This window comes from Microcaecilia unicolor, chromosome 12, assembly GCF_901765095.1.
Source record: "Microcaecilia unicolor chromosome 12, aMicUni1.1, whole genome shotgun sequence".
Taxonomy (NCBI): domain Eukaryota; kingdom Metazoa; phylum Chordata; class Amphibia; order Gymnophiona; family Siphonopidae; genus Microcaecilia; species Microcaecilia unicolor.
This window is the reverse complement of record NC_044042.1, coordinates 77,462,528-77,481,887: the sequence shown is the minus strand read 5'-3', so window position 1 is coordinate 77,481,887 and position 19,360 is coordinate 77,462,528. Positions and strand designations below refer to the sequence as shown.

The 19,360-nt window shown below is 43.4% G+C and overlaps 1 protein-coding gene across 1 annotated transcript in view; it reads left to right on the top strand.

Moving 5' to 3' along the window:
* Positions 1–301: 301 nt before the first annotated feature.
* The window catches only part of MRC2 (mannose receptor C type 2), a 128,739-nt gene continuing 109,680 nt past the window's right edge, over positions 302–19,360 (top strand). Inside the window, exon 1 of the mRNA XM_030220735.1 lies at positions 302–571. Within this exon, the coding sequence (XP_030076595.1) occupies positions 475–571 (97 nt within the window). The 5' untranslated portion in view covers positions 302–474. The remainder of the gene's footprint in view (positions 572–19,360) is intronic.

Genomic DNA, 19,360 nt, shown 5'->3' with positions numbered 1-19,360 from the left:
TTAATTTAGTCCAGTTAAATAGGTATTGCTTTATATTTTTGTTTAACCTTTACCTTTGACCATGCATGGCAACTTAACTTTCTCTACATCCTAAGCCTAACTAGCCTTTCACCACCAAGCAGGAGAAGGGGGAGGGGAGCGAAGGAACTGTCTAAAACGAGAAGCTGCAACTTTTCTTCTTCTCCTTAAGTCAGCCCCCTTAGTTCGTGCCCAGCCCTCTGGTGACACAACGTCTGATCCACATTCTGGAGCATTAACCAACACACATACACACAGAGACTTTCATTCCCAGCTCCTCCTCCTTTCCTCCCTCCATCCTTTCTCTCTCTCTTTCTCCGAGCTCTTTCATCCTTGCAGAAAAAAAGGAACACCAGCAAACTTTACAGAGGATAATTATAAAAACAAAAGTTAAAAGGAAAAGAAAAAAAGAATCTTAAAAGCACCCCCCCCCCCCACCCAAAACCATCTGTGGCTATGAGCTTTGGCAGTCTGTCTCCATCCCTCTGTCCATGGCTGCGATGCCTCCTCTGCCTGGGCATCGTGAGACTGGGATTCTCCTCTGCTCGTCCAGGTAAGAGACTGCATCACATCTGGCCAGCTGTGCCGGACATTTGCTGTTGGGGCTTAGGCAGGGGGAAGCTGGTGGGTACATGCAGCTAATCTCAGAGGGGGTTGAGACCAAAGTAAGCCCTTTCTTCAATCTGCTCCTCTTTTTTTTTTTTTTTTGGAAAGGAAATAGGAAAAAAGTGAGAGGGAGGGAGGGAGGCGAAGAAGGAGCAGAAAGTATCTGAATGTAACCAGATGTTTTCTGAGTTAACTTTAGAAGGGAGGAGGGGAGATTGAGCAAAGGGTTAAAAGAGGCTTCTGAAAATCCTACTAAGAAAGACAGGATCTGTATTGCCTTTCCACTCCTTCAGGTTGGGCCCTTTCCTTTCTGCCAGGGGGGCAGAGACATTTGGGTAAGGGGGTTCACTGCCCAGGCAACCCTCTGGCTCCTGGAGGGCAGCTTTGGAGGGAAGGCCCAGCTGCTCTTCATCTTTCAACTAGGTGGACCTAAAAGTTTGAACCCTGAAGAGTTTTGGTATCTATTCTCCCAAAGTGTTGCACTAAAGTCAAACTAAAGTATTTAATTATTACTTTTAACCTATTGCTACATATTTAATAATAATTAAAAAAAATCAATCCATCCCCTGCCCTGCTCTTCTGGATGAGTCCTGAGATTTTTACCTAGTGAGTCGATGATACGCTGAAACCTTCTGCTCAGTGTGCTGCTGCGGCTAGGAAAGCGAATAGAATGTTGGGTGTTATTAAGAAGGGTATGGAGTCCAGGTGTGCGGATGTTATAATGCCGTTGTATCGCTCCATGGTGCGACCGCACCTGGAGTATTGTGTTCAGTACTGGTCTCCGTATCTCAAAAAAGATATAGTAGAATTGGAAAAGGTACAGCGAAGGGCGACGAAAATGATAGTGGGGATGGGACGACTTTCCTATGAAGAGAGGCTGAGAAGGCTAGGGCTTTTCAGCTTGGAGAAGAGACGGCTGAGGGGAGATATGATAGAAGTGTATAAAATAATGAGTGGAATGGATCGGGTGGATGTGAAGCGACTGTTCACGCTATCCAAAAATACTAGGACTAGAGGGCATGAGTTGAAGCTACAGTGTGGTAAATTTAAAACGAATCGGAGAAAATTTTTCTTCACCCAACGTGTAATTAGACTCTGGAATTCATTGCCGGAGAACGTGGTACGGGCGGTTAGCTTGACGGAGTTTAAAAAGGGGTTAGATAGATTCCTAAAGGACAAGTCCATAGACCGCTATTAAATGGACTGGAAAAATTCCTCATTTTTAGGTATAACTTGTCTGGAATGTTTTTACGTTTGGGGAGCGTGCCAGGTGCCCTTGACCTGGATTGGCCACTGTCGGTGACAGGATGCTGGGCTAGATGGACCTTTGGTCTTTCCCAGTATGGCACTACTTATGTACTTATGTACTTATGTACTTATGTACTTATGTACTTATGAGCTTTAAATATAGTGCTACACAGGGCTATTTTTGAGGGGGTACTGAGTACTGGCACCTTTTCCATTGTCTGCTAAAATTGACCCACGGTTCCCAAGTTTTAAAAGGAAAGAGTTCAGGCTCTACACACCAATTGAGTCTTGTCATAGATTCAGTGACTGGTTGCAGGGGGCCTGGGGTGGGTCCCTCAGTTTATCACCCCACTCCTGAAGGGTGGCCTAGCATTTGAGTACCAGCACCTTTTTTTTCCTAGGAAAAATGCACTGGTGCTACAGTGCACTCTCAAGATGCCGACAGTAAACGTACAGGTTTGAAAATACTTGTCTCTGTTCTTGGTGCTTCCAGCCAACCTTCACAAAACTAGGATGCAAATCCCTTAGGTGAGGAAAAAATACTTCAGTGTTCTTGGTTCAGTGCACAGTACATATTCTGTGGTGATGGTGCCGTGTACGTTATCACTGCATTGTGCAGCCCCGCAGTGTCACTGCTCATGGCATTCTGTTGCTGCTCATGGAGTTTGTTTTGTTGTTGTTTTTTTTTTTGGTTTGCTTTTTTATGCTGTATTCTCAGAAAATGAAAACAAAGCTGTACGTTAGGATTACCGCACAGTGCCTGTAGGATAAACCCCTCTTTCACATAAACAGTAGTTTGGTGCTCATGGAAATCAAGATTGCAGTTTTATTTTGACCACCATTTAGGGCTTACAGGAATGAAGAAGTTTGACCATGTTATATACCATTGTTGTGGCAACTTCCAGCGAAGGCCTGATTGAAATTGAAGGTTTTGTGTTTGATTCATAAATGTTATTACAGGGGCCTTCCACAGAGTCCAGCTGGAGCCATTGTTCCTTATAAACCAGCGAAGCCATTGGGGTCAGCTCCTGTGGGTCCTTTCCTGCATCCTCCATTGTCTATTATTAAATTATCAACAACTGGATGGCAGGCTTTTAGCTACTTTGGACCCTGTTTGTGAAACGAACTTCCTCTGGTAGTAAATAGTGAGAGAGGAATCTAATTATCCTCACATCTGAAAACAATGGAAGGCTTGGTCATTTATTGGACTGTATAGAGAAGGGGTGCATCCTTAAGCTGGGTTCAATTCTCATTACGTTTTGTATTTTTGTGTGTTTATTATTGTAATCTGCCTTGATGTACTTTGTGCTGATAAAAGTGGAATATGAAGTGAAAGAAATCAAAGGACTAGTCCTACGAGTGGAGGGGGGGAGAAGGGTGTGATCATTATAACCCCAAGGGGGACTCTCCTGCCCTTGGAATATTGCCAAATGGACAACAGTGGATCCAATAAGAGTCCTCTCACAGTGGGCGTCGCTCAGAACAAGGTCTTTATTCAAAACAATCAAACAACCCGACACGTGACGTGTTTCGGCCAAAAAGGCCTGCGTCAGGGGTCTATTGATCCTTTATATGAAATACCTTGGGAATCAGATGGCTCTCAGTAAATAAATTGTTAACAGAGATATCTGAGGCCTGAAAGTGAGAGCAGAATCCACCAACATTGATAAGTTTTTTAACACAATTACTTCCCTGATCCCTAATCAACCTTCCCCTCCCCCCCTGATCTCCCCAGGCAATTCTTCCCTTTCTCCCCACCACAGTCTTATCTCCCTCCCATCTCCACACCTTGAGGTCTTCTTTAAAATGTGTATTTCCTTTCTCAGATGGTGTGGCAGCCATCCTCACAAGCTACCTCCATCTGTCCTGAAGTTTTCCTTCTCTGCTGCGATCCGCCCAGGCGGAAACAGGAAATAGTGGCAGATGGGGCCGATTGCGCCAGAGAGGGAAATCTTAGGGGTGGATTGCGGCAGATAGGGAAAGTTTCAGGGCAGCCGCAGGCAGCTTGTGAGAATGGCTGCTGCACCGAGACCCCTCTGAGAAGAGAAATAGAAAAATGACAGCAGATGAAGGCAAAGACCATATGTCCTCTCCATGCCTAGGGGCCAATATTTCAAAGTGATTGGGGATGTCAAACACAATACAAATTACCCCTCCCTGGACACAGTGAAGGAGCTTGCTCATTCTTTGGGAGTGCTTGGCACCCACAGAGCTGAGTGTCTATACACATCAATTGCTAAGCTGTACAGTCCTTAAAGTTTGACTTGAACTTTCTATATCTCTTTATTTATTTATTTCCAGTGCTTGATATACAGCAAATTGTCTATACAGTGACTATGTGGTTTACAATATAAAAGCAATTAGGGAACAGATACATGGGGGGGGGGGGGATACGTGGAGGAAGCAAAAGATTCAGTAAACAGATGTGTCTTGAGTAAAACCTTAAATTTGGGATAGGAGGGCTCTCAATGGATGCAAGGTGGAAGAGAGTTCCAAAGGGAGGGTCCTAGGAAGTTGAAACTGGACTCGCGAGATGTTGAAAAATAGAAAGAAAGGAGGGAGGGAGGGAGGGAAGGAACTGTAAGCAAATTGCCAGAAGCAGATCAGAGGGAGCAAGAAGGTAGATAAGGAGTAGGAAGAGAGGAAAGATAGGCTGGTGCTGATGGAAGATGAGATTTAAAGACAAGCCTCTGCAAGTATTACTTGTGTTCGCCATAACAAGCCAGTGGCATCTTCAGTGGAGGGCAATGACTTCAACCCATCATCCACATAAAAATCTCTTTCTGCAAAATATCTGGTGTCTGTGCCATACTTTTACTTCTATATCCACTGGCTTTTCTCCCTGTCACTCTTTCAACTCCTGAGCACATCTTGAGGCTATAAAGAAAATAATCTCCTTGGATGTTGAACAAATCGAAGAATTGTGACCTTTGCCAGAGACTTATTACTTTGTTCATCCATGGCGACATACATTTTGACTGTTTTCTTCGGTTTCTGTTTAGGATATACTTTGGCTAAGTATACTGTAGTGCTTCGTACTGTGGCCTTCTCCACACACCTTGGTGCAGTTTGGAGTAACTTCAGGTGTTGACCCTTGCTCTGCCTCCTTCCCCCCACCCTGGCTTGTCTCAGGGGCTAAGGCTTCTGAAGGAGTAGACTTTAGTTTGTCAGGGTGTAGAGCATTGACATGTCGGCCACTGTCACACTCTGTTTATTTGATGGTGGATTTTGCAATCCTTAGTCATATGATTGGCTGAAGAGCAACATCTGTAGCAAATTCTATTCTTCTTTAACAGTTCTTTGCACTCCTTCAAGGGTTTCTACCTAAGCCCTAGATATTTTTTGAGAGGATGAGTGTTTTTGTGTATGGATCCTCTACTTTGTCTGTAGTAGGAGGAGGATCAGATGATATGGATGCTCTAGAAATGCCCTGTTACAAAAGACTTGGAATCTCATTCTGTACTCCACAATCTCTTTGTTGGTGTCATTATCACGGTACCACAGCAATCTTAGGTAGTTTCTGTAGTCTTGGTGTACAACAAAACAGTAAAATATTTTGCTGTTAAAGCAATTGGTTCTTTTCTACAGGGGATCAGAACCCCTAATAGGCTGTTGATCATGTCAGGCCCAGAGAGAAGCACATTATTGAGTGAGATTCCTTGGAACTGAGCACCGAAATCGAGCACAATTCTGATCTGGCCTGATTTCTGTAGATGATATCACCACAGGTAGGTAGGGACCAACACTCTTCATTTTCTTTTAAGGGTAGAGCTGGCTCTGTATGACCATTGACCAACATGTCTTGCATGAAGGTTATAAAGTGCTGCTTTGTTTCTGTTTTTTTTCTTTAAATTTCTTTTGCAATGAAACAAGTCTAGACAAAGTTTGGTTTCTGTTGGTTTCTGGGTGGCTCATCTCTGTCTTATTGACAGATATAGGCTTTCTGGTGCTGCCGTACTCCTTGGCTGGCTTCTCCTTGAGGAAGTGGCTTGTCTTACTTGCTTCAGGAGTGTCAACCATGAAGCTGGGATCATTTCTCCTATTCACTAAGTCTCATATGAATTTTGTGAAGACTGTGAAGGGAGGCTATTTCCCATAATTTTCTTCTTTATATTTTGTACCAACTGCTGACCACTTCTGTCTTATATCATACGGTAACTTTGCTAATATGGACATTGTGCCTCAAGCTGAGTTGAACTGATCAAGACCTGGGAAGCTTTATTCAGCTTTGGCTGCTTCTAGGTCTTGAAGGCGGTCTCCTAACTTCAGCAGCTTGCAGTTATATTTAACAGATATTTTTGGAAAGTTGTCCATTCTGTTGAATAGTGAGTCTTCTATAGAATCTGGGCTGCCATAGTACTCAAAGTCTTTCCCACATCTCTATTATTTGTTTTACAGGGTCATTCAAATATGCATGTTTAGCTGATTCCTTTCCCAGCCAATTCAACATTATGTTAATTTCTTGCTTTGGAGTGAACTGCACATCTGCAATTGCATCTTTGACATGAGATTTCCATCGCCTGTAGTGCTTGGGACAGTCATTATACTGGGTAAGCTTTGTGCATTCCAGGTCTTGAAGTTTCAGGTAGAAAATCGCTCTTTGGCTGGTTGCTTGTTTTAGCTTCTTTGAAGACAACTGTAGATTTTGGCTGTTCAGGTGCTTCCTGCTTGAACAAAGGGTATTTAGCTAGTGCTTTCTTTGAAAGTAACTGCTCAACTCTTTCTTGCGCCCAGTTTCCATGTAGCACTGGACTCTGTGGCTAAATGGCAGTTAGCTTCCATGGTATGTTATACCTTAGGCTTTCTTCTTTTAGGCGAGATAGCCCCTGGCAAAAGGGGACATGCTTCTTCAGAATCTGTGGACTTCTCTGAGTTGGCTTGTGACTGTACACTATTGCATGCTAAGGCATGAGTTGTCACATAGGCTTCAGTTTGCTGAGCAGAATCTTCTGAGATAATGCAGTTCCTCCTGCTTCGTGACTACTTGGGTCTTGACTTGCACCTCTTTGGTAGCTGCTACACCCTGCTGCCGCAACACTTCCATTGCAATATCTAACTCTGCTTTTTTGTGTGCAACAGCAGCTTCTGCTGCAGCAGCCTCAGTATAGCCTTAGCAGCTACCTTCCTTTCCTCTTCTTCTAATTTGAGCTTTTCCAGCTTCAGAGTGGCTTCTTGCTAACTATAAAGAGCATGTGATTTAGCAGCCTCTGCTTCCATATGCATCCTGAGAGTAATTGAGCTTGCAGTGGACTTACTAGAATAGCTTGATCTATGTGACCTTTAAGGAGTAAATGGTAAGTTACCATATAACATAGTTACAATTCATTTTAACTGATATTTCTAGGGGATTCAGACATTTTCTTTATAAGTTACTCCACTTTGTGCCATTTTCTATTTAATTCAGACAGATGTTGCTGCCTATCTGCAGTATACATCAATAAAGCTCTCTTTGTAAACTTATATGGTCTGTGAGGTCTGGTGGGTTCTTCCCCACTTTCAGGGATTTCTTGTATTGTATGTACAGTATCCTCTATGTCAGCCTGAGTTTGCTGTTCAGCCAACTTACTTACTACAGTGTCTTCACTTGTCATCATCTACCATCACACTAGCAGAAATACCCCCTTTTTTGTCTAAGCTCTGAGTACTGTCAGTAGCATGAGCTTGGCTGTGCTAGAATTGATGCAATGTTTGTTTCCAAGGCAGGTGGTGGAGTCTACTCATAGAATTCCTTAAATGGAGACTTTAGCTATTAACACAGTTCAGCTTCTGCCTTTTCTGGCAGTTTATGATCACTTTATCAAACTTTGAATTATTAAATTACATTTATACTGAGAAAGTTTTAAGTAAGGCAGTCTTGACACAAGCTCTCCAGCTCACCGTGATCAATCCTTCACAGACTAAGGTGCTTCATTAAGCAATGCAGTGATTTCCAAGCAGATATCAGCTTTCACTTTGATCAGTCTTACTGCTTGAGTAAATAAAGTGATATTTCTCAACTGATGCCTTCTGAGGGAGATCACTTTCAAGCCACAGCAGAGAGAGTTGGTGATTTTTCATTGTACTGAACTCTATAGTGAATCGCCTATAAACTATATATTCAGTCAGCTTAAACTCAAGTATTCCACTAGCAGAGAAGACTCCAAATTCTTACTCCAAAATGTTCTCTTTAATACAGTTGATCACAAAAATAAGGAGTGAGATGTAATGGAATAAGGGTTCTGTCATTATAGTATGAGTCCGTTCTGTGACCAGCCCTTCTGATTCAGGCAGAGAGGAGGCTGGTCTGAGGACAGCTTCATGCTGCTGGTAATGGGTAAATACTTAAGGATGAAAAATCACCATGAAATGCTAAGGCTTGGGAAATTAAGCAGCAGGATTGTTGCCTCAGCATGGAGAGGTTCTGGTCTCTCAACACGCTGGTACCCTAACAACTGCCTTCCTTCTGTTCATGAGAACTACACAGGCAGATAGGCATTCGGTGGGATGGGGAATGCATAGGGCAGCCAAGCAAACTAGAAGGGTTCCATACGGCACTGTGACAAAGCACAAATGCTCAGAAAGGGTCCATCATCTAAATAGCACACACAGACAGCAAGCTGACCCATGTAACTGGGGAAGAACACTTATTCTTTGTGAGTAAATATTCAGTAGATGAGCTTGTATAACATGGGGTGTTGTTCTGCTGCAATAAGAAATTTATAAAAAAAAATAGGGTGCCCTCAAGCTTATCATTTATTATTTATACAAGCCGTAAAGCCCGTTACAACGGCCTAGTAAAGTAATCTAGCTCTCAGGCTGTCTGTATATACCATTACAGCTCAGTATAGAGAAGGGGTAAAAAGCCTTAGACACAAACCCACCCCGCACTGGAATTCCCTGCAGGCAGCCTTCACGTCTGCTGTCGATGTTCTTAATCCTCCTTCTCCAACAGGGCCGGCCTAGGGTTTCTAGTGCCCTCCTGCAGTCTATTAGTCGGCACCCCTATCCATTCAGAGGCGGGATCACTATGGCTCCGCCCCCACAGTAACCACACCCCTTTTACCAGCCATGGCATCATTGAAAATATTACACCAGTATAGAAGAAAAATAACAGCACGCAGACCAGGAATTAGGAGAACAGACAGTCTTGCCAACTCTGAAAAACAATGTGTTATCAAAATTTCATAATCTAACAAACAGATCCCTATTCAGACACTTGGCCTTGCAGTCACACATGTAGACCAGAGATAGCCCTCTTCAAAAATTAACCTGAAATCCTAAGAAGTTAGACTCTGCATGCAGCACAATAGCCTTCCCATCGAGCACAGCTTAGGATCTAGTTAGGACAGACTTAATCAGCATAAACTAACATATTCTACAATCTGAGTTGGACAGACTAACAGGAGTTACTGAAGTGGGAATGAGAGATAGGTGATGGTTAGGAATTGAAAGCAGGCATCTAGCCCTCCTGTCCTGTGAGTTGCTGTGTTGGGGGTGGGGGTGGAAAAGGGTGGGTCAGGTGCAGCACTAAACAGCTGTCTCTGATAAAACAAGGGTCCAGGCTCTGCTGTGCTGTCTCTGTCTGAGCCCTCTCTGAGCAGAGGACAGAGGTTAGCTGAGCTCCCACAAGTTATTTCAGAGCCAGATTCAGTTGGAGCAATGAGGTCCTCTGACAAACACAAGGAGGATATTTCTCTGCTTGGGAGGGGGAGGGGACGGGACAGAGAACTGACAGCTTTGGAGCCAGACTGAGATGAACAGCAGAGATTAGCTACTTAGCAGAGCTTGATTGCTTGCAAAGTGACGCCCTTGAAGGCTGCACCCCCCTGCAGTGCTTACCCTGCTTACCGGGTTTGACTGGCCCTGATGGATAGATACCAGGCCAGCTCTCACCATAAAGATCTGTTTGGCTTATACACTTTCAAAATAGTTGACAAGTACTGGAAAGTATTAATGGTGCAATGCATTATGTATGAACACAAGAATTTTGAGTGAGATTCTTTGTTCAATCGGTAGCCAATGCTGTTCCTTCAGAACTAGACTGATATGTTAGTAGCGTGTTGTCCCAGAAATGAGATGGAGTCAGAAGACAACAAGGCAGGTGATCGCCAAATCCAACATGGAAGATAAAAACAAGCAGGCAGATCTTGTAAAAAGCACAGTCTTTTATTCAGTAAAAGGCTCCCAGATGATTGGTAACCTGGGAGCCTTTTACTGAATAAAAGACTATGCTTTTTACAAGATCTGCTTCCTTGTTTTCATCTTCCATATATGAGATGGGCAGCAGCACTCTGTATGATTTCCAGAGGTTTAATGCTCAGATGGGGAAGTCCAACGTAGAGTGAATTACAGTAGTCTAGTTTTGAAAGAATCATGCATTGTATCATTGATCTTTAAAATCTTCCATAGGAATCAGTTTTCTCAGTGGTGATTTGTTCACTTTAATTAGATGTGCATATGCATTAATATAAGGAATCCAATATCTACTTCCTCTTCCCAGGACCACCGAGAAGGAGGGGCAGGGGGCACAATTCCCCAGGCCTGGCCTCCAAGGGTGGCCCGATATTGGGGTCTGTCTCTCTCCTGCTCCTGTGTGTTGGGGCCCGGGTGGTTGTATTAATGCAATAACCTGGGTCCCAGCACACAGGAGCAGGAGAGTAACAAACCGAGGAAGGAGCAGACACAGGAAGGTAAGGGGGAATAGGGGCAGCGGCCCGAGTGGGAGGAGCGGGGACAGCAGCAGCCCAAGTGGGGGGTGGGGCAGGGTGGGGGTAGTGGTCTGGTATGATTAAAGGAAAGAAAATATTATCAGGTAAGAACATAATTTTTCCTTAAAATCTCAATTATCAGTGCTAATTGGCTCATTATTCAATTAAATTGTGCACACAAATTGGGTGTGTGTGCAATTTTTAGTGATTTTTATAGAATTTGGGGGATAGTGTGCTCACAAATATAACATGCCCAAGCATATACCACATGGAAATTGTATATCTATGAAAAAACCTGATATAGCACGCCCACATATATACCGCGCATGCCATTCAAACAGGCAACCTTGTGTCAGCAGTAGGGCCTTTACACTGTCTCTCTTTCTCTTTCTCTCTCTCTCTCTCTTTGATTCCCCCCTCCCCCCCCACCCCGCCCGGTGAGTCTTGCATCTCTCCCCTCTCCTTCCTCCTTCTGTGGGGCCCTTGGTACTTTTTTTCCTGTTGCCAGCAGTAACAGTGATGCAGACAGGCAGCCTTATGCCAGCAGTAGGGCCTTTGCACTCTCTCTCGCTCTCTGACCCCTCTTCCCCCCCCCCCCCCCCCGGGAGTCCTGCACGTCTACCTTTCTCCCCCCTCCCCACAGTCCTCCATACTTTTTCCCATCACCGGTAGTAGCAGTCATTCTGATATGCATCCTTCTGCCAGCACTGGGGCCTTTCCTCTGATGCGTCCTTTCAACTTCCTGTTCTGCACCAGAGAAAGTGCCCCGATACCGGCAGAAGGCTATCTGTCTGAATCACTGCTACTACCGGCAATGGGAAAAAGTATGGAGAACTGTAAGGAGTGGGAAGAGAGATGCAGGATTCATGGGGGGGGGGGGGGGGGGGGGGAGGGAGGAAGAATCAGAGAGAGAGAGAGAGAGAGGGGAAAGGCCCTGATGCTAGCATGTAAAAATACAACTGGTATAGCACACTCATGCATATAGGACTAGATTCTATATATCATGCCTAAAATATCCGCACCAAAATGAAATTCACCTAGGCGTATTCTATAAAGTATGCTTTAATTTAGGTGTACTTTATAGAATAAGCCTAAATTTCTGTATGGTTTATTAAATACGCCGAGCACCAGTCCATGCAACTAAATGTAGTTGCAGTCAGTTACGCCAAGTAAAGCCTTGTGTAAATCCTAAAGCCTAAATTATTTTATTTGTTTCTTACATGTGTATCCCACATTTTCCCACCTATTTGCAGGCTCAATGTGGCTTACATAGTACTGTAATGGTGATTGCCAGTTCCAGTATGAACAATTACAAAGTGATGTAGTGGTAGAATAAGGTTCAGGTGTAACAGACACAATAGGGAATCATAGAGAGGAAGAGTTGTGTTGAGTCCATTACGCTGTTTGGTTTCGATTGTGTTGCAGGGTTCAGGCATTTAGGTTGGGTCGGTAGGGTATTGTCATGTATCCCGGGGCTTCGCCATAGATGATTTTAGGAATCAGGGTGCAGATTTTGAAAGCAATGCGTTCTTTGATTGGGAGCCAGTGCAGTTTTTCTTGGAGGGGGTTGGCGCTTTCGAATCACGTTTTTCCAAATATGAGCCTGGCTGCCGTGTTTTGAGCGGTCTGAAGTTTCTTTATGATTTGTTCTTTACATCCCGCATAGATTCCGTTGCAGTAGTCTACATGGCTAAGTACCATTGATTGTATCAGGTTACGAAATGTATCCCTCGGGAAGAATGGTTTCACGCATTTCAGTTTCCACATTGACTGGAACATTTTCTTTGTTGTAGATTTTGCTTGGTTTTCTAGAGTGAGGTTACAGTCAATTGTAATACTGAGAATTTTCAGGCTGTCTGAGATAGGAAGCATGTAATCTGGGGTGTTTATGCTTGTGGGTTGTTTGTATTGTATTGGGTTGAGAGGATGAGACAGTGTGTTTTTTCTGTGTTGAGTTTTAGTTGAAATGCATTTGCCCATGAGTCCATGATGTTCAAGCTGAGCTTGAATTCGTTGGAGATTTCAGTCAGATCATGTTTATATGGGATGTATATTGTGACATCGTCTGCGTAGATGAAAGGGTTGAGGCCATGGTTGGATAAGGACTTGGCTAGTGGGGTCATCATTAAGTTGAAGAGGATCAGAGATAGTGGTGATCCTTGAGGTACTCCACTGCTTTCCACGGTGATATGTTTGAGTTTGATTTCACTTGGTATGTTCTAGTGGTAAGGAAGCCCTTGATCCAACTAAGTATATTTCCGCCAATACCGAAGTAATCTAGTAGTCTTAGTAGTATTTTATGGTTTACCATGTCGAACGCACTGGACATGTCGAATTGGAGGAGGAGTATGCTTTTGCCTGTTGCTATTTTCTGCTTGAATTTGGCTAGGAGGGTGATTAGTACTGTTTCAGTGCTATGAAGTGGCTAAAATCCTGATTGTGATCCATGTAGTATTGTGAATTTGTTCATATAATCAGTAAGTTGTTTGGTTACCATGCTTTCCATCAGTTTGACTGCCAGTGGGATAGAAGCTACTGGGCGGTAGTTAGAGATTTCGTTTGTTTTTTTTCTTGGTGTCTTTTGGTATTGGGGTGAGTAGGATGTTGCCATTTTCCTTAGGGAAGAGACCTTGTTGGAGCATGTAGTTTAGGTGGGATGTGAGGTCTGCTATGAAGCGGTGGGGGGCGGATTTTATCAGGTAGCTGGGGCATGTGTCCAATTTACAATGAGTATTGGAGAACCTATTAATCGCCTGGGTAACTGTTTCGGTGGTGAGGAGAGCGAAGTTTGACCAGGTTCGATCTGCTGGGTATTCACCGGGGGTTGGGTCCAGGCCATTGATGACGTTTTCGATATCGGTGTTGTCCTGAGGTAGCATTTTACACAGGTTTACAATTTTTTCGTTGAAGTATTTAGCAAGATTGTCTGCAGATGGGGTGTCTGTATTAGTTGAGGTGACCAAAGTGTTATCTAGTAGTTTGTTCACGGTTTGGTATAGTTTCTTCGTGTCTTTGTAATCTGGTCCTAGGAGCAGAGCAGGTGTATTCTATAACAACATGCATAGATTTTAGAAACGCCCATGACATATCCATTCCACGTCCAGTTTTCAACTATGTGACATATTTACATGCACTATGTTACAGAATAAGCTTAGCAAGTAGTGCATTTAAATTGTAATTAATGCCACTTAATGCTGATAATTGGTCTTTAACATCCAATTATCAGCGCAGATTAACTTGTTAACTTGTTAACTACTTTTAACCCAATAACAGAGTAGAGCCTTAACAAAATCCTAAGAGACCTTCGACCAACTACCTGCTCCCTCGACCTCTTCCCATCAAAGATAGTGCAGCAGCCAAGTATGGGCCTCATAGAAGGTGTCACTAAAATTATGAATGCCTCTTTTTCTAATGGACAACTATCAACAGCATTAAAAGGGCAATGGTTCACCCTTTGCTTAAGAAAAACAATCTTGCCCAGGGCAAACTTGAAAGTTACAGGCCAGTATCCAACATCCCATTTCTAAGGAAACTTATAGAACAAACAGTCTGTGTTCAACTCAGTGACTGGCTACGAGAGAGAAACTGGCTAGATCCTTGTCAATCTGGATTCAGACCCGGTTATGGAACAGAAATGGTCCTCATATCCCTACTAGATGATCTTCACAGAAATTGAGACAGGGGATTTGCCTCGGTATTAATACTGTTAGATTTCCCAGCAGCTTTTGACACTGTAGACCATGATATCATGCTAGCACGACTGGCAGAAACTGGTATTAATGGAACAGTACTTGCCTGGTTCAGATCCTATCTATCAGACAGACAACAATTCATAATGTTTGGCAGCAACTCATCAGTACTGTGGGGTACCACAAGGATCAATAATGTCACCTGTTCAATATCTACCTCAAGTCATTAGCTGAGCTGATTTGGTAAATGGACACTCAGTTCTACTTCTATGCGGATGATGTGCAGCTACTCATACCCATTGAACCTGACTTACCTACAGCCCTGGATAAACTGATTACCTATCTAACATCAATTCAAGAATGGGCTAAACACAATAAACTTTGCCTGAACCCAAGTAAAACCGAGCTTCTCTGAGTCCCTAACACAAGTGGGATACATATCTCTTTTGGGAAGTATGAACACCCCCTCAAATCACAAGTCAGGAACTATGGTATACAGTTAGATTTAACACTTACTCTGATTCCCCAAATCCAAGCAACCTTCAAAGAGCTGCTTCTACTTTTTTTGCGACAGCTACGCTGCATCTCTCCTTACATCGAGAAGCTAAGTCTAATCCCAGTTGTGTGCATGCCATGATAACATCAAGACTGGATTACTGTAATGCAGTTTACAGTGGTCTGACTATAAAGGGCCTGCACCAGCTCCAGTTGATTCAGAATACTGCAGCAAGATTAATAGAAGGTTGCAAGCGACGTGACCACATCACACCATTTTTGCAAAAACTATGCTGGCTACCAGTACAATACAGGGCTAAATTTAAAACTCATTGTCCGATCTTCAATGGCCCCAAGTACCTGAAGAATAGGATGATCCTCTACACACCTCCAAGGACACTAAGGTCCTCTCAAGGACTATCACTAACCAAACCCACTCCAAAAGACATTACTTGATGTAATACCCTTAAGCGAACTTTCTCCGGAGTAGCCCCTACACTCTGGAATGCACTGCCTGAAAGGCTTCTCTTAACACAAGACTATCTCTACTTCAGGAAGCAGGTGAAAGCTTGGCTCTTCAACCAGGCCTTTAATGGAAGAAGTAACTAACTTGTTAGTCTCACTCACATACACAAGGAGTGACTCGGACTGCACATACTGCAGCAGGACATGTTTATCCATTCCAACCCTAACTGAGATAATATTTAACCATCTCTCTGACCTCATGTGCACCTTTATTTAAATTAGTCACCTTATTTTCTAACTCCTCTTACTTTCTTACCTATCTACGTGTTCCATCATTGCTTATATCCTACACTGTCAATTAAAATGTTCTATTACTTATTGTGTTGACATTGTAAGTAGTATACAATGCCATACTTTGTATTGTTTTTTGAATATTTTTACTGCTGTAATTGTCTATTGCTAATGTTTGATTTATTCTTACTGTACACCGCCTTGAGTGAATTCTTTCAAACAGGCGGTAAATAAATCCTAATAATAAATAATGAAGTTATGCGCATTGTTATGGAATTTGCTTTGATTTTTTGCTTAGAAATGTTGGTGCGATATATAGAATCCCAGTGATAGCGTTCAGGGGTGTCACACATTTTGCAAAAAATGCATAAAATGCACATGTTATATGTGTAACACAGTATTGTGTACAATTCTGAAGACCTCACCTTCAAAAAGAAATAAACAGGATGGAGTTGGTCTTCACTGGTTTTCGTCATAAAGCATATGGGGACAGACTTAAAGATTTCAATATGGATATCTACTACTACTACTTATCATTTCTATAGCACTACTAGATGTATATAGCACTACTAGATGTACGCAGCACTGTACACTTGAACATGAGAAAAATGATGAAAAAAAGACTGAAAGGAGCAGCTCGCAGAGTAAAAAACTTGCATCAGGCGTGGATGCTGTTTAAAAACACCATCTTGGAGGTTCAGGACAAATATATTCCACGTATTAGAAAAAAGGGAAAAAAGACTAAACGTCAGCCGGCGTGGCTAAACAGTAAGATAAAGGAAATCATTAGAGCCAAAAAACAATCCTTCAGAAAGTGGAGAAGAGAACCAACTGAAAGTAACAGGATAGATCATAAGGAATGCCAAGCCAAATGCAAAGCGGAGATAAGGAGGGCAAAAAAGGACTTTGAGAAGAAATTAGCGTTGGAAGCAAAAATACATAGTAAAAATTTTTTTAGATACATTAAAAGCAGGAAACCGGCCAAAGAGTCGGTTGGGCCGCTGGACGAAAATGGTGTTAAAGGGGCGATCAAGGAGGACAAAGCCGTAGCGGAGAAATTAAATGAATTCTTTGCTTCGGTCTTCACCGAGGAGGATTTGGGGGGGACACCGGTGCCGGAAAGAATATTTGAAGCGGGGGAGTCGGAGAAACTAAACAAATTCTCTGTAACCTTGGAGGATGTAATGGGTCAGTTCAGCAAGCTGAAGAGTAGTAAATCACCGGGACCTGATGGTATTCATCCCAGAGTATTAATAGAACTAAAAAATGAACTTGCGGAGCTACTGTTAGAAATATGCAATCTGTCCCTAAAATCGAGTGTAGTACCGGAAGACTGGAGGGTAGCCAATGTTACTCCGATTTTTAAGAAGGGTTCCAGAGGAGATCCGGGAAATTATAGACCGGTGAGTCTGACGTCGGTGCCGGGCAAGATGGTGGAGGCTATTATTAAGAATAAAATTGCAGAGCATATACAAAAACATGGACTGATGAGACAAAGTCAGCACGGATTAGTGAAGGGAAGTCTTGCCTCACCAATCTAATGCATTTTTTTGAGGGGGTAAGCAAACATGTGGACAATGGGGAGCCGGTTGATATTGTATATCTGGATTTTCAGAAGGCGTTTGACAAAGTGCCGCACGAAAGACTCCTGAAGAAATTGCAGAGTCATGGAATCGGAGGTAGGGTATTATTATGGATTAAGAACTGGTTGAAAGATAGGAAGCAGAGAGTAGGATTGCGTGGCCAGTATTCTCAGTGGAGGAGGGTAGTTAGTGGGGTCCCGCAGGGGTCTGTGCTGGGTCCGTTGCTTTTTAATGTATTTATAAATGACCTAGAGATGGGAATAACTAGTGAGGTAATTAAATTCGCCGATGACACAAAATTATTCAGGGTCGTCAAGTCGCAGGAGGAATGTGAACGATTACAGGAGGACCTTGCGAGACTGGGAGAATGGGCGTGCAAGTGGCAGATGAAGTTCAATGTTGACAAGTGCAAAGTGATGCATGTGGGTAAGAGGAACCCGAATTATAGCTACGTCTTGCAAGGTTCCGCGTTAGGAGTTACGGATCAAGAAAGGGATCTGGGTGTCGTCGTCGATGATACACTGAAACCTTCTGCTCAGTGTGCTGCTGCGGCTAGGAAAGCGAATAGAATGTTGGGTGTTATTAGGAAGGGTATGGAGTCCAGGTGTGCGGATGTTATAATGCCGTTGTATCGCTCCATGGTGCGACCACACCTGGAGTATTGTGTTCAGTACTGGTCTCCGTATCTCAAAAAAGATATAGTAGAATTGGAAAAGGTACAGCGAAGGGCGACGAAAATGATAGTGGGGATGGGACGACTTTCCTATGAAGAGAGGCTGAGAAGGCTAGGGCTTTTCAGCTTGGAGAAGAGACGGCTGAGGGGAGATATGATAGAAGTGTATAAAATAATGAGTGGAATGGATCGGGTGGATGTGAAGCGACTGTTCACGCTATCCAAAAATACTAGGACTAGAGGGCATGAGTTGAAGCTACAGTGTGGTAAATTTAAAACGAATCGGAGAAAATTTTTCTTCACCCAACGTGTAATTAGACTCTGGAATTCGTTGCCGGAGAACGTGGTACGGGCGGTTAGCTTGACGGAGTTTAAAAAGGGGTTAGATAGATTCCTAAAGGACAAGTCCATAGACCGCTATTAAATGGACTTGGAAAAATTCCGCATTTTTAGGTATAACTTGTCTGGAATGTTTTTACGTTTGGGGAGCGTGCCAGGTGCCCTTGACCTGGATTGGCCACTGTCGGTGACAGGATGCTGGGCTAGATGGACCTTTGGTCTTTCCCAGTATGGCACTACTTATGTACTTATGTACTTATGTACTTATGTACTTATGAAGAGACAGTCCCTGCTCGACAGAACTTACAATCTAATTAGGACAGACAAACAGGAAGGTGACAAAGAGAATGATAGAGACATTTAAATACTTCCATAGCATAAATGCATAGGAGGGAGTTTCTTTCAATTGAAAGGAAGCTCTGGAATGAGGGGGCATGGAATGAAGATGAGAGGGGATAGACTCAGATATAACCCAAGGACAAGGACATACTTCTTTTCACAAAGGGTGGTGAAGGTGGTGGAGACCAAGACTGTAACTGAATTAAAGAAAGCATTGGACAAACACAGAGGATCTCTAAGGGAGAGGAAAGGATAGTAAATGGTATGGATGGGCAGACTTGATAGGGAAAAAAGGACTTTATCTGCCATCATTTTCTATGTTTATATTAATTTTCTATTGCCAGGTTAGGTATGTGAATATCGGCCGGCACCCATATAACCTCTAGGTTCACCAGAGACCTGGATGTTCAATGCCAGTGCCCAGACATGGCCTGGCATTGAATATCCAGGTCTAATTTAGCCAGCGGTGATCAGTGCTTATAAAACACTGACCACAGCTAGCTGAATATTGACCTGTACGTTATAGGGGTGGGGGGGGGGGGGGGGGGAGAGAGCATCAGCCAGTGGTCTGTCCACACTATTGCTGTGCATGTGAATCTTTGTCACATACCAGAAACATATCAAACAACCCCACTATGGGTAGTCTCTGAGATCCATCTGCAAGTTAAGGTGGCAAGACAGAATCGTCACCTGAGAAGTCCTTGAAACTGTGGCATAGCAAGACCCAGTATTTCCACACCCCCACCCCCACCCCCATCTTCCCAGAGATATTTAAAAAAAAAATTTTCACCTACCCCACATCCAATATCTCTCCGCTCCGCGCCATCCTGGCATCCTGTCTCTGAACCCCGTCCCTCCCCAGTGTACCTTACAGGGGTCACTGGTGCCTACAGTGATTCATTTTTGCTGCTTGTGCTGGCTCCACAG